Source organism: Echinops telfairi, unplaced genomic scaffold (genome assembly GCF_000313985.2).
Source record: "Echinops telfairi isolate 266 unplaced genomic scaffold, ASM31398v2 ScPeMD7_7424;HRSCAF=8462, whole genome shotgun sequence".
Classification (NCBI taxonomy): domain Eukaryota; kingdom Metazoa; phylum Chordata; class Mammalia; order Afrosoricida; family Tenrecidae; genus Echinops; species Echinops telfairi.
This window is the reverse complement of record NW_022111324.1, coordinates 53,777,813-53,791,907: the sequence shown is the minus strand read 5'-3', so window position 1 is coordinate 53,791,907 and position 14,095 is coordinate 53,777,813. Positions and strand designations below refer to the sequence as shown.

The following is a 14,095-nucleotide window of genomic DNA, read 5'->3' as shown; positions in this document are numbered from 1 at the left end:
CAAACCACAAACCCACTGCCCACAAGTCCAGTCTTCCTCATAGTGACCTTACAGGACCGACTCGAATTTGTCCATAGGATTTCTGAGGCTGTCCACCTTGATGGGAGCAGAGAGCCTCAACTGTCTCCTGAGGAGCGGCAGGTGGGTTTGAACCACTGACCTTGTAGTGAACAGTCCTGCACTTGCCCAATAGGGCTTCTAATTGAGACTGGGCTCAATCTCCACATGGGGCTATCATCTGGCAGCTCAGCTCTAGTCTAAGACAAGCCCCCAAACCAGCAGCCATTGTGATTTCTAGTGATCCTGGATTCTTGGCTCTGCCCCCTACCCCCACCCCACACACTTATCTCCTCACCTTCTAGAAGAGTCTGTGCCTCTCCAGGTTGCCAGCACCCTGCATTCACCTGCACTGTACTTTTGTTGCCCTTTGCAGGTGTCAGAAAGGTCGGTGGTAGCTCTGGTCCCCAAACAGACTTCGTCCTACAACATCCCTGCCTCGGCCAGCATCTCCAGGACGTCCATCAGCAGATACGGTGAGGTGAGACCGGGAGGCCATCTTCTGTGGCTGACCGGCACCACTCTTCACCCCCTCTGAGAGCCAGCAGCCCTGGCCACTGCCTGGCCTCCTTACAGCCCCCTCCCGTGGGCCCACCTTCCCTCGATTGCCCAGCACAGCCTGTCTTCTCGGAGCCTGTGCCCTTCTTTCATAGCCCAGGCCTGTTGAAGGAAGCTGAGTGACCCAGAACCCAGGAGGCACTGGGAAGGGGTGGGGGGAGGGCAGAGGATCATTCTCCTTCATTTGCCTGGGCGAGCCTTAGTTTACACTCATTAATAAAAGCTACAACCAAACCAGTCAAGGCGGACTCATAGTATCCCTATAGACATATAACTTCATGGGAGCAGACAGCTTCATCTCTCCTGTGGGACTGCTCGTGGCTTTGAGCCAACAACGACTGTGGTTAGCAGCCCAGTCCCTTACCCACAATGCCCACTGGATGTGAGTGGTCCCCCTGCTGCTCTCAAACATGCCCCAGTTTGCATGGTGAAGTATCTGTGGCCACCTGTGCCCCTCTACCCCCACAGGGTGCTCCAGCCCAGTGCCTCTGAGCAGCGAGGGTCTGGTATGCCCTCCCTGTTGGTCCATCTTCTTCTGGTCTTGGGTACACACTGAGGTGTGACTGCCCATGCAAAGTCACCCACAGGGGCTAAGCCAAGGGGGCTTAGGGAACCCCATACTCTCCACCCTAAGAAGAAAGGTACCCTTAAGCTCCCTGGAGGGGTCGTGCCTTTTAAGGCTCCTTAGGATCCCGATGTTCTGACAGCCGCTGTGACAACAATCCAGTTGACACTTTACCCATCAATCCTTGCCTCCTGGCAGCCTAGTAGAAGAGGGCACCCACCTCTCACCCCCCAAGAGACTTTCCCACACACAGACCTTCAAAGTACTCTTCTTACAAAGACGGCAGTGACTGGACCTTATGCCATTGCAAGGAAACCTAAAATCATCCCCCAGATGTGAGGTCCCCAGGGGCCCCTTTCCAGCCCGACTTTACCACACTGCTTTATGCCGAAGGAGGGCATCGGCGGGCCAGGGTGTTGGATAGCTGCTCACAGACTTGCCATGTCTCCCCAGACTCCTCCTTCAGGTACACAGGCAGTCCTGACAGCCTGCGGTCCCGGGCCCCCATGATCACCCCAGACCTGGAGAGCGGGGTCAAGGTGTGGCACTTGGTGAAGAACCATGACCACGGGGACCAGAAGGAGGGAGACCGGGGCAGCAAGATGGTGTCCGAAATCTACCTGACCCGGCTGCTGGCCACCAAGGTAAGGCCCGTTCCACCCAGGTCAGGGAAGGCTCCTCAGAGGGGAGCAGCTGCCCCACCACAGTGGGGACATCACAATGTCTGTTCCTCCAGGGGACGCATTACCAGGAGCTCAGGTCCAGGCCCCTGAGCACGGTGCCCAGGGCTCCGGCCACCGGGGCTCTTGATTTTGACAGACACGGCAGCTGTCCAGGCGTTCCTTCTTCTGCCCATGGCCATCATTGCTCTTCAGGGCCCCCTCCCACACACACCTTAAGGAGACACAGTGGGGTTTTCCTATGTGATTAACTGGGTGGCTCTGCCAGCCTCCTCCATCACTGCTTCTACACACACACACATACCTTAAGGCAGTGGTTCTCAACCTTCCTCATGCAGCAACTCTTTCGTACAGTTCCTCGTGTTGTGGTGAACTCCCCAACCATAAAATTATTTTCGTTGCTACTTCATCACTGTAATTTTGCTACTGTTATGAATTGGGCAACCCCTGTGAAAGGGTCATCCCCCCCACCACCACCCAAAGGGTCTCAACCCACAGGTTGAGAGCTGCTGCCTTAAGGAGACACAGTAGGGTTTTCCTACATGATAAACAGGGTGGGTCTGCCAGTCTCCCCCATCACTGCTTCTACACACACACACACACACACACACACAGTGGGAAGGTCTGCAGAGAACAAGTACTGCCAGCCCCCAGGGAAGCTCTGAATGTCCCCCCTCCCACCTACTGTCAGGCCCCCAAAGGCTGAGGGAATGAGGGGGCCACAGCCATATTGCAGCAGGGCTGCAGCGCTGGCTCTGAGCTTCCAGCGAGGAGGCAGGCTGTTGCCTGGAAGATGCTGCCAGTCATGTGGCCCAGAGGCTCCAGGCCAGGCAAGATTTCAAGCACTTGCACCCACGGACTTCACAACAGTGCTCACTGTGCTGTGATCACTGTGCACCGGCGTGGCGTCCATCCTGCAGCCGGCAGAGCGGCTCCCAGTGTGGCGCTGGTCTCCCTCAGTCAGCGAGTCTCACTGCCTGATGCACTTACTTCATCACTTTACTAGGAAGCACCAGGCAGCCTCAGAGGGGTGCCGGCAGCCTGCAAACTGGGCCTTCAGGCCCACTTTAATCTCTTCCCCAGAGGCCCTCGAGGGCTCTATGGTCAGGGCCATGCCTGCGTGGTCTTGAAGCTGAACTCTATCCCCACCACCCTCACACATACACACAGCGTTGTAGATCTTACCATCTTCACGCCTTCCCATGAAACCCCACACTGACAGGCCATGCTCCTCCCAATGTGCTCCCAGCCCCCACTTCAGACGCCCTCACTGCAGGGCCCCAGCCTCTTCTCTGGCCTCTGGACTCGCCCTCACTGTCTGCCCATCAGCCGCCTTTAGCCCACGCCAGCCCTCCAAGCCTGGGGCTGCTGGTGGGAACAGAGATGCTGCCTAGGAAATCTACTCATTCACCTCCTCCCACCGGACACCCCAAAGGACACACACCCCACTCCCCCGCCACCGCTCCCCTCCCCCTTCAGCAGTCTGCCCAGCCTCCTGCTGCAGACAGCTTTCCAAGGCAACAATCAGGCCCTAGGCACCATCTGGCAATGCAGTTTGCCCCCCACTTTCACTCCCTACTCATGCCCCCGCCACCCCCCTCCCCCAGGGCACGCTGCAGAAGTTTGTGGACGACTTGTTTGAGACCCTGTTCAGCACCGTGCACCGGGGCAGCGCCCTCCCACTGGCCATCAAGTACATGTTCGACTTCTTGGACGAACAGGCAGACAGGCACAACATCCACGACACAGATGTGCGGCACACCTGGAAAAGCAACTGGTAAGCAGCTGCTGGGGGAACTCCCTGTGGGAGGGACAGCCAGCGGGGGCCCCGGAGACAGGGAGGCAACCGTGCCTGGCCCAGGCTGGATACACACGAGGCTGAGGAGAAACGGCCAGCACACAGGTGCTCTGCGGCATAGTTGCATCCCTGGCTGTGCTGATGGGTCCACCAGGCCCGAGGCTGGGCACCAGGACCAGCCTTGGAACTAGCTCTGCCCTTTCTGGTTGCTGCCCCTGTACCAGCAAGCACTCACTGCCCCCTCTGCCTCTGGGACCTCTGTGCTTGGGAATGGGAATGTGTGCAAACCTGCACGGAGCGGCCCAATTAGAGACCTAGGCAGAGGTCTCCAAAGCTTGGCAGTGCTGGAACAAGAGGAGCAAGGCGGAAGCTATGACGCTGTGGCACTTAGAGCCCAGGTGGAGCTGGCCGGCTCTGTGGGAGAGGCTGGGCACAGAATCGGCGCCTGCCCAGACTTCAGCTCACAGACTGGGCATTGCACTGCCCATCCCTTAAGGCCCCATTATTACTCCTGGCACCACTCAGGAAGCAGCAGGAGGAAGGTCTCACAGGATCATGGCTTCCCGAAAGTCCCCTCCATGGCCAGGTCCAACCTGGGGATCCCTCTGGCCCCCGGCAAGACACTGCCCCCTCCTGACAGGGCCTTGAGCCTGGGCTAAAGACCGAGCTCAGGACTAGCTTTTGGGTCCCACAGAGCCAGCCTTCGCCAAACCCGTTCTGCAGGAGTGGGCTCAGGGGGCGGAGAGGAGGTCCAGGCCTGGGGCTGGGCAGGCAGCCCACACAGCTGTGCAGAGTCAGCAGTCTCCTCAGAAAACAGAGCTGACACAGATGGGCCCAGGCTGTTATTTGGGAATCCACAGTCCTAGCAACCAGCCAAACACGGTGGGAAAAACCAAGCCCAGCCCCACCGATGCCGTTCTTCCACGGGCAGAGTGCAGCTGCAGAGCCCACCTGCCTCTGAAGCCCCGATCTCTCCCCTGCATGGGGGGCCGGGGTGGGCACACAGCGAGGAGCCGCTGGGGTGGGTCAGGCAAGCTCTCTGTCTGGTCTGACGTAGAGTGAGCGACCCCGCAGGGCAGGGTAGAATTGTCCCTGTCAGAGTCTGAACCTGTAGCTTCTTGGAGAGGCAACTTCTTTACACTGGTGGTTTCGAACGGCTAGCCTTGCAGATTGCAGCCCAACTCATAACCACTGAGCTACCAGGACTCCTTGTAAATCTCTACAGAGGTGGAAAGCCTCATCCTTCTCCCTCAGAGTAACTGGTGGGCTTAAAGCACCAACCTTGTGGTCTGGCAACCCAGTGCTTAAGCATGGCACTACTTTGGGTGATTTCAGGGAAATCGAGAGGAAGTTCTGGATCCTCCCAGACCCCAGTCACAAAGAAGCACTCCTCTGGAGTTGTGGCCTGGGGGAGAGCCCCCGTTAACCAGACTTCAAATAGCAAAGGAGTTGGGGCAGCTGCTTCACCAAAGCTGTGCCTCCCAGGTGATCCCACTTGGGGACAGAGGGCAGGAGGAATCGTGATGGAAGAGCTTGGGGTCGATAGACATGATCTTACCTGGGGCAGGGGACTACTGAGGCCTTTAGGGACGTTTTGGGTCCATGAGAACAGAACACAGAGTAGGTAGAGCAGGAAGGGAGAGGCCGGCTGGGGTCTGGGGGCTCAGCAGTCCACAGAGGCAGAAAAAGCTGGCGGGCGTGGGTGAAGCAGGGGTGCTCAGTCCACAGAGGAGCCAAAGAGTTAAGGCCAGAAAGGCAGCTGGAGAAGAAGCCAGGCTGGAAGAGGAAGTGCCAACAGCAGCTGTCTGGCCTCGACAGCCAGTAAATGGGCTCGCCCTTCTTATGGCCCAAGGAGCGGAGAAAATCCATTCTCCTATGATGAGAAACTTTCGGCTTGCAGAAGGAAGGCTCCTAACTAGGGGTCAGTCCTTCTTGGGGTGCGAACAGCTCTGGCTCCTGCGAGTTCTTCTCAGGACACTCACAATGGTCTCCTCTTCTGCCCATGTCCCTGCCCCTGCCACAAACATGCCCTGGGGAGAGTCCTGAAAGGCCTTCCCCCAGGGGAGCCAATTCCACGCCCTAGCCGGGCAAGCCAGCCCTGGGAAGGGGCTGGGGCAGCAAGGCTGGGCGGGGAGCGCAGGTGGGGCCCTTTGTGCCCCACTCCAAGGCAGCCTTCCGGAGAACAGCCACAGGCGGGCACTGGGAGGAGGCCCAGGGGCCCGGGGCTTTGTCTGCCCCTGAGAAAATCATGCTGCCCTCTGTGCTTGGGCTCCCCTGAGGGCACAACAGTCTTTGGGAAAGAGTGCCAGGAGGGCACAGAACCCACTGCCCCCCCCCCCAAGTGGATAAAGAACAGGGCCAGGGCCCCATTAGATTACAACAGTGCCTGCTTTTCTCCCAGGCCAGGAGCAGGGGGCGTTAAATTAGCAGCAACCCCTGGCTGGGCCCCACTTCCTCTGATCCCATTCCTTGGCCTCCTGATCTAGGCAGCCTGGATTGAGCACTGGGGGTGAGGGGAAGAATGTCCATGGACAGCATCCGGGGTGACTGAGCAACCCCCCTCAAGGTCTGCTCTGCTTTCCCACAGCCTCCCGCTCCGGTTCTGGGTGAACGTGATCAAGAACCCCCAGTTCGTGTTCGACATTCACAAGGGCAGCATCACGGACGCCTGCCTCTCCGTGGTGGCGCAGACCTTCATGGACTCGTGCTCCACATCTGAGCACCGGCTGGGCAAGGACTCGCCCTCCAACAAGCTGCTCTACGCCAAGGACATCCCCAGCTACAAGAGCTGGGTCGAGAGGTCTGTGTCCCTGCAGACACCTGCTCCCATCCCTACCTGGTGGGCTTTGCTGACCCAGAACTGCACGCTTTAGGACCCCCACCCCCTTCCTGCTCTGGGGACCCGGGTAGTGAACTCTCATGGACTGAGCTCATGCTGAGCAGCCCATGAGAAGAAGGTTGTGTGTATCCTCCCATGACTGAAGTATCCTCCCAATCCCCATTTTACTGAAGAGGAGACTGAGGCACAGAGGGACCCCAGAGCTCCTACAGCTAGCAGGGGTCAGAGCTGGGATATGGATACCAGGAGTCAGACTTGAGCCCAGGTTTTTGGCTCTTCACTCTGCTGGGCCCTGCTGCCAAGTGGGCTTAGCTAAGTTTCTAGAGAAACTCTGGCCTTAGGGTGCCCCCAAGTGCTAGGTATCAACCTCAGCTTGAGGTGGGGTTCAGGGAAGCCACATGGGAAGGGAAAAGAGGAGGCGGGAGCAGTTAGAGCCATCTGATCATCTCAAGGGGCTCTTGGCCGGTAGAGGTGTCAGCAAATGTTTGCTGAGTCGGCCCTGTTCACGGCAGATACTACGCAGACATCGCCAAGCTCCCCGCCATCAGTGACCAGGACATGAACGCCTACCTCGCCGAGCAGTCTCGCCTGCACGCTGTGGAGTTCAACATGCTGAGTGCCCTCAATGAGATCTACTCCTACGTCAGCAAGTACAGCCAAGAGGTAAGGCCCAGCACCTGAGCCGACACCCAGAAAGGTTGACCAGGTGCTTCCTAACGAGGGTGGAGGGTAATGGAGAAAACGCTTTCACGGAGTCAGAAACCAGTGAACTCCAAAGGTATTTTCATTCCTCTTACTAAGACACCCCATCCTCCCTGAACGCTGTTTAGAGGTCTCCTTGTCTTTCGCCCATAGTGTGCAGAAGCAGGACACATAGCCGGCCATGCCCTTGTTCTTTCCGTTCAAAGTGGGACATGTTGACGTCCATAATCTTGGACACGGAATCAAACTGTCCTCTGCCCTTGGGCAGGTCCTGCGGGAGGTTTCAGATGGAGAGGTGAATGGGGGTGGATGAGGACTGGTCCCAGGGGCGCACAGCATGGAGTAGCACCTGAAAGAAGTAGCAGGAGGAGGCTTAGCTAGCACTTACCCCGGGCTTCCTCGGTGCTGTGCCCGGCGCTGTGGCTCCTAACACGTTGTGAAAAAAACCCAGACCAACCCCACTGAGTCAAGTCCCCTCATAGTGACCCGGTAGGGCACAGTAGAACTGCTCCTGCAGGGTTCCAAGACAGTCAGTGTCCACAGAGCAGTCGGTCCCATAGCTAGACAGGTAGGTTGGTAGGTTGGTAGGTTGGTAGGTAGGTAGGTAGGTAGGTAGGTAGGTAGGTAGACAGACAGACAGACAGACAGACAGACAGACAGACAGACAGATAGATAGATATTTCTATACATATAACTATATGTAGCTATAGATTTATGTACATGTAATGATAGGTAGAGAGATATAGAATCCCTGGAGGCACTGCCAGGTAAGTGTTGAACTTTTACGGTATCATACGGTGAGCAGTTCAAGCCTACCCGCTGCTCCCTGGGAGAAAGATGAGGCGATCTGTTCCCATAGATATTGACTGTTTGGGAAACCCTAAATGGATTCCTTGTGAGCCTGATTTAACTCAGCTGCAGTGCATTTGGTTTGGTATTTACGTACTCATTTACATGCATACACACACACATAAACAGACACATGCCTCTGACAGCTAACGGAAGGGTTGGTGGTCCACCCTTACCAGGAAGCACCTTGGAAGAAAGTTCTAGTAATCACCTTCTGAAAAGTCACAGGCATGAAGGCCCTAAGGAGCAGTGTGATGCTGCACCCTGGGGTGCTGTGAGTCGGCATTCTCTGCTGCACCCCGGGGCGCTGTGAGTCGGCATTCTCATTGGCAGCTAGTTTAGTATTTTTTCAACACACACACACACACACACACACACACACACACAGTCCCTGGGTGGCATAGGAGCAAATGGTTAAGTGCTAGATTACTAGCAGACAGGTTGGCAGTTCAATTCCCCCTCCCACTCCCCCCAAGGCAACGAGGAAGACAGGCCAGGAGGTCGATTTCCAAAAGATTAACTCACCAAGCTCAACTGCCAACCAATCAATTCTGACTCATGGCAGCCCTGTAGACACCAGCCTTGAAACACTAAGGAGCAGTTCTGTTCTGCACGTGCGGGGCCCCATGAGTCAAAACCACTTACGGGCAACACGCACGCACGCAGCACGCCCGCCATCGGTTCCAAAGCCGAACGTCCACTGCCTTCAAATTGATTCTGACTCAGTGACCCTATGTAGACATTCCAAGACTAAACCTTTATGGAAGCAGACAGCTCATCCTTCCCCCAAGAAGCAGCTAGTGGGTTTGACTCACCGACCTTACAGTTAGCAACCAACCCGCATGGCCACCATGGACGTCACCCGTTGGTCAGCTAAAGCCTTGAGGTGGTGCTCATGAGGGCAGAATGGGGGGTGTCGGTAGAAGAGTTCCCTCTCGGGAATGAGGTGCCTGTCCTGCGCCCTGACAGTGCCCTCCTCCTGTGTGCTTGGCCCTCAGCTCATCGGGGCCCTGGAGCAGGACGAGCAGGCCCGGCGGCAGCGGCTGGCCTACAAGGTGGAGCAGCTCATCGGCGCCATGTCCATCGAGAGCTGAGAGGAGCGGCCTCTGTCCCTGGGAAGAGGGACCTGTCACGGCCATCACGCCAGGATCCTCAGCAGGAAGGGCGAGTGAAGGGGCTCGGGCCCTGGAGCTCTCTGTCCCCTGAGACCCACCCTGGGGAGAGGGGATGGCCCCCTCCCCACGCCAGCCACGTTTCACCATAGCCGGTTCACAAGGGGACCTCGTTCATCCGCAGTGCGGGCGAGAGATGGGGGCCGAGAAGGTGGTTCTCCGAGCTGAGAGGCGCGGGCAGGGACGCTCTACTTCTGTGACTGCTGCTGTGCATGAGAACCGGTTGTTGTATATTGGGGAAATAATGAAAACTTTATTTAATTTTTTTTTAAGAAAAGGGGGAAAAAAAAGAAAAAGAAAAACAGAAATAAAACAAAACAAAAAGCCGCCCTGTTCATCCCGTTCCAACTTTTGTTTTAATTCTGATTTCTGCCCCCCTGCCTTTCTTTTCCTTCATCTCCCCTGCCTCATACAAACTCCTTTTTCCAAAAGCCAGCAAGCGCCTACGGAGAGATGCCCAGAGAAATGGGAAGGGCAGAGGCGGGGCGGGCAAGGATGGCTTGCTTTCTCCTGAAACGAAAAACAGAAAGATGAATGAGCACAAGTTCCTACAGAAAGAGAAGCCAGTGAAACCTGGATTGATCCCAGTAGCCAAGGAGCCTGGGAACTGCATGCCTTTGTGCCCACTGCAAAGCCATCAGCACTTGACCAGGGGCTTTCCCTCCCACGGTCTGCCCGCCCAGCCTCTTCTCTCCAGAGGAGGTGTGTACCCAGCGAGGACTAGGGCTTGGTCTTTAGTTCGCTCATTTATTGGTTTGTTTGCTTTGGCTACTGTTTTGGTTTGCTTTATTGAATCTCCAGCCTCAACAGATGGGGAGCTGACCTCTGGTACTTTGCCTCTTGGTTCCCCTGGCATTCCTCTCAGAAGTGAGGGAGGGGTGGACCTCCCCCAGACTGGACACCAGGCCTCTCGGGGAGCACGGCACGGCTCTGCCCACAGCCGGCCACTGTGAGGAGAGGGCCTGGGGGTGCGTGGACCAGGTTTCCACAAAGGTTCCATCTGGGAGCCGATTTGGAGACGTGGTGCTTGGTGGGAGATTCCTCTCCAACCGTCTGGTGGTTTCTTGCGATTAGAAAGGAAACAACAAATCAAACACTGTTTACAGCAAGCAATACTTGAAGAGAATAGGTTATAGACATTGCAGTATTTATTAGGCTTTCTCGTTTATTCTCCCATGCCTGGAGAGGGGAGACCCCTGTTTGCTTACACGTGGCTGCTCCTAACTGACCGAGCACGCAGCCCTGGCCTCACAGGAGACCAGTAGAAATGGCTTCGCATCCTCACCTAGCTGTCTTCTGCCTCTCCTCGTGGACTCGTAGGCTGGACGGCCAAGGACAAATGGGGTGGCTCTTCTCTGGCCTCCTCTCCTGATTTCTCTCACCTGTTGACACCCAAAACCACAGACAACCAACATAAACCAAAGCTCCAGGCCTCTCTCCAGAGGCCCCGCCCATAGAAGCCAGCTGGGGTCATCAGGGAGAGGCGACTTTGTTGGCAGCATTACCTTGACCACCCGACCGGGACAGCCATTGGAGTGCCCAGACTTCCCGAGTTGGCATGGAGCCAAGCAGCCAGCACCCGCCTCTCAGCTGGCAGCACTGGAAGGGGGACGAGGGCCAGAGCCAGACAAGGTGGAGAGGCGGGTGGCAGCAGGCAGAAAGGAGAAGCCTCCCCATCCTTCTTTCCACCCGTTAGAGGGCCAGGAATCCCAGGCCGCAGGGCTGGGCACGGACCCGCACCAGCTACTCCAAGAATGACTGTGGGCCCGTGGCATGCCCTCTGTACGAACTCTGGGTCTCAGCCTTACCTATCCCAGCAATTCCAGTTTCCAAAGGCTTTGCTGACCACATCGATTCCCAGGAAAGGGCAGGGGGAGAGGAGAGGGAGCCCCGAGGGCTAGCCTCCACCCCCAGTGTGTGACTTTGGACGGACATGCTCACCATGCCTCAGACGTCCTCCACTCTCCCAGGCCTCCGGTGTCTTGCCTGAATGCAGCTGAGAAATGGGAAGCGGGGAAAAAAAACCTCTCAGGAAACTTGCTGTTTTCTTTCTAATATACAACAGCCACACCAGGGCCACTTTCTTTGGATGATCCACTTCTGCGGAAGCTTCTGGGGGCTCTACTAATACCTGAAAGAAGTACAAGTGACTGGCCTTCCTCACTAAGCCAAAGTGTTCGCTCTTGATAGCACCCAAAGTTCAGCGCCTTGGAGCCCCTGACGTGGGCGAGATGGAGGGAGACACAGTGAAGGGAGCTGCAGCACAAAGCTTTGGGCTCCGCGCACACAAGACGAAAGCCCCCGCCTCCCTCATTTGGCTTCTGAGCTGCGTTTGCTGACGACACCCCAGCTCAGACGGGCACCTCACGGTTTAGGCTTTGTACCATCAAGTCGTGAAAGGAAGTCAGATGTCTTCACAGCATCAGAACCCACCCCCACCCCCTTCCCTCTGAACATCCAGCACCCTGGGGCCCTTCCTGCAGCCCCTCTTGGTGACCGGCCCCCTCCCCTGGGAGCACTCCCTGGAAGCTTTCTGGAGAGAGTGGAGGACGCTGGGAGGATGGCTCATTGGAGAGCGGAGGGCCTTCAACACATTTCTCCGAACTCAGCAGGGGAGCTGGGAAACTTGGGCTCACCCAGGAAACGGGACTTGAGGAAAAGGAAAACTCAGCCGGGTTCAGTTGGACAAGAATGAGGAAGGTGGTAGCACCTCACCCCTCCCCAGCTTCCCACCGACCCAGCCCCCACCAGCTCTGGCTTGGCATCACTACGAACCCACACCCCAGGGACTAGGGAACCGAGAGACTGGGACTGGCTGGCCTCGGTCCTCGCTCTGATCTGAGGAGGGTATGTGGACCTGTGTTGGGATGAAACACCAAAACCCCCTCACCCCAGGAAGCCCCCCACCTTGGCAGAGGGGGAAGTCCGCTTTGCTTCACACCACTCCCCTGTTCAGCATAAGGACGGTTCTCTGGGAAAGGACCACCGCACCCCCACCCCAGGTCCTTACTTGGCACAACAAAGGTGATGCTAAGGTGACAGACCTGGCTGATGGACGAGATGGAGAGCTGGTCCCTTCTGCCGCCTCCTGCCCTCTGCCTGCGGTTCGGTGCCTCGGATGGCCGACCTACCTCTCTGCAGGGCCCCACGAGGCGCCATTTCGCCCTGTCTATTGCCAAGAGGTCCCCTGCCCCTGGAGTCCGTCTGAGCGGGGCCACTGCATGCTGCATCGTTTTTGCGGGAACCTTGAGCATCAACTCCTGCTCGGCACTGTTTTAGGTGCTGGAAGCAGCCACGGTCACGTGGCTCCTGCAAAGTTGCTGTCTTTCAGGCTGCTGGTTCCTGCTGCCAACCCCCCGGCGTAGCCCTCACCCCACCGTTGCCTCCCCTCCTCCTGGGCTCCCACTCCAGTCCCTCATGAGAGCCACTCTCAACCCATTGGCTCCCATCTCTCCCGGCAGCTGCTCCAGCTGCTCACCCACCTGGCCTCTCTGCGCTTCCACCAAATGAGATGGAGATGGAGCAGCGGAGGCCTCCGGCCCAGCCAAACGTGACGTGGAAGCAATGGGTGGCTGTTCGAGACAGAGAGGGGCTTAGGTAGAAGGCCTTGGGGGGATTGCCAGCCTCTGGTGGCTAAGCTTCCCGGAGCATTCCAGTGCCAAACCTGTCGAGACTCACCTGCTGCAGGGAAATGCCAAGCTGACAGCTGCTCTGAGGGGGAAGCACCCCCCTACCCCATCCCAACCCCCACAGTCACACTGTGTAGTGCTCAGGCCTCCCAGGCCGGGCCACAAGGACAACAGAACAGAGACACTCGGGACCTGTGTGCCCAAGGAAACACCTGGTGGCCTCACAGACGGAGCTGAGCACCAGATCCCCTGGGGGACTTGGGAGGTGATGTCCAGGGCCTTTGGGTGCTTTGAGGAAAGGGTGGCATCTACCTGACTCCAAAGTCCCCCTCCCCTTCCTTTCTCTTCTACCCATTTCTCCAAAGGGTGGCTCCGTGCTCCCAGGAGGGCAGCGTAAGCCCACTCTTGGCGTTTTCAAGACAGGGCGAGGGAATGTCCTGAGAGACTCTTAAGAACCCTGCCTGTTAGACAGGAAACAAACTGGCCTTGGCCTCCCCAGCCACCATGTCTCATTTCCTTCCCCAGAAAGAAGCTTGACACTGAGACTAAACCCTTCCCCTCTGTCTGTCTGTCCCCGCAGAGAAGACCGGTAGCCTCTCCCCGGTTTCCGTCAAAGTCCCGATTTCCTCTACTTGCCTCCATCTATCTTGGCACTAAAGATGGAGGGTCTCAAGGAGAGTCCCCACTGTAGGGACGTCCCCAAGGATGGACGGGAAGGAGGGACGGCAGACCTGCCTCTCCCCACAGCCCAGACCCTCTCCTCTCGACACACTGGAGTCTGTATTATATATATTTTTAAAGAAAACACAATGATGGTTGTCTGTTTTTTGTTGTTTTTACAGGTGTTGTGGAATCAAAACTGTAAGAAAATTAAGTATTTAAAGCTGTTCCAATAAATTGGGGTTATTTTTTTGGTTATTCTAATATATTACTGTGTACCTATTGTAAATATGAAACACTCCTATTTTGCAAGCCAAGGACGGAATTTGTACTGTTGTTATATATAAATAAAGTTTACTGGATAAAAAAAGGAACAAAATGGAAACTGAGCTCTTCAAATGATCCTTGTTGGGCCTGCAGCATGGTTGCCCAGGCAGATTTAAGAGGCATGCTGCTCAGGGGAGAGATGAGCTAAGAGACTTCTAGAATCCTCTCTGGAGCTGGAGCTTAGTAAATGCCCAGACTCGTTCCTCTCTCTCCCTCTCTTTTTCTTTCTCTCTCTCTCTCTCTCTCTCTCTCTCTCTCT

At 56.5% G+C, this 14,095-nt stretch overlaps 1 protein-coding gene across 1 annotated transcript in view; it reads left to right on the top strand.

Annotated features, from left to right (window-relative positions):
* PLXNA2 (plexin A2) overlaps positions 1-13,882 on the top strand; it is a 234,164-nt gene extending 220,282 nt beyond the window's left edge. The window contains exons 29-34 of the mRNA XM_004699851.4: positions 434-533; positions 1,634-1,824; positions 3,468-3,637; positions 6,246-6,458; positions 7,010-7,160; positions 9,047-13,882. Of these exons, the coding sequence (XP_004699908.3) occupies positions 434-533; positions 1,634-1,824; positions 3,468-3,637; positions 6,246-6,458; positions 7,010-7,160; positions 9,047-9,142 (921 nt within the window). The 3' untranslated portion in view covers positions 9,143-13,882. The remainder of the gene's footprint in view (positions 1-433; positions 534-1,633; positions 1,825-3,467; positions 3,638-6,245; positions 6,459-7,009; positions 7,161-9,046) is intronic.
* The last annotated feature ends 213 nt before the right edge of the window (positions 13,883-14,095 follow it).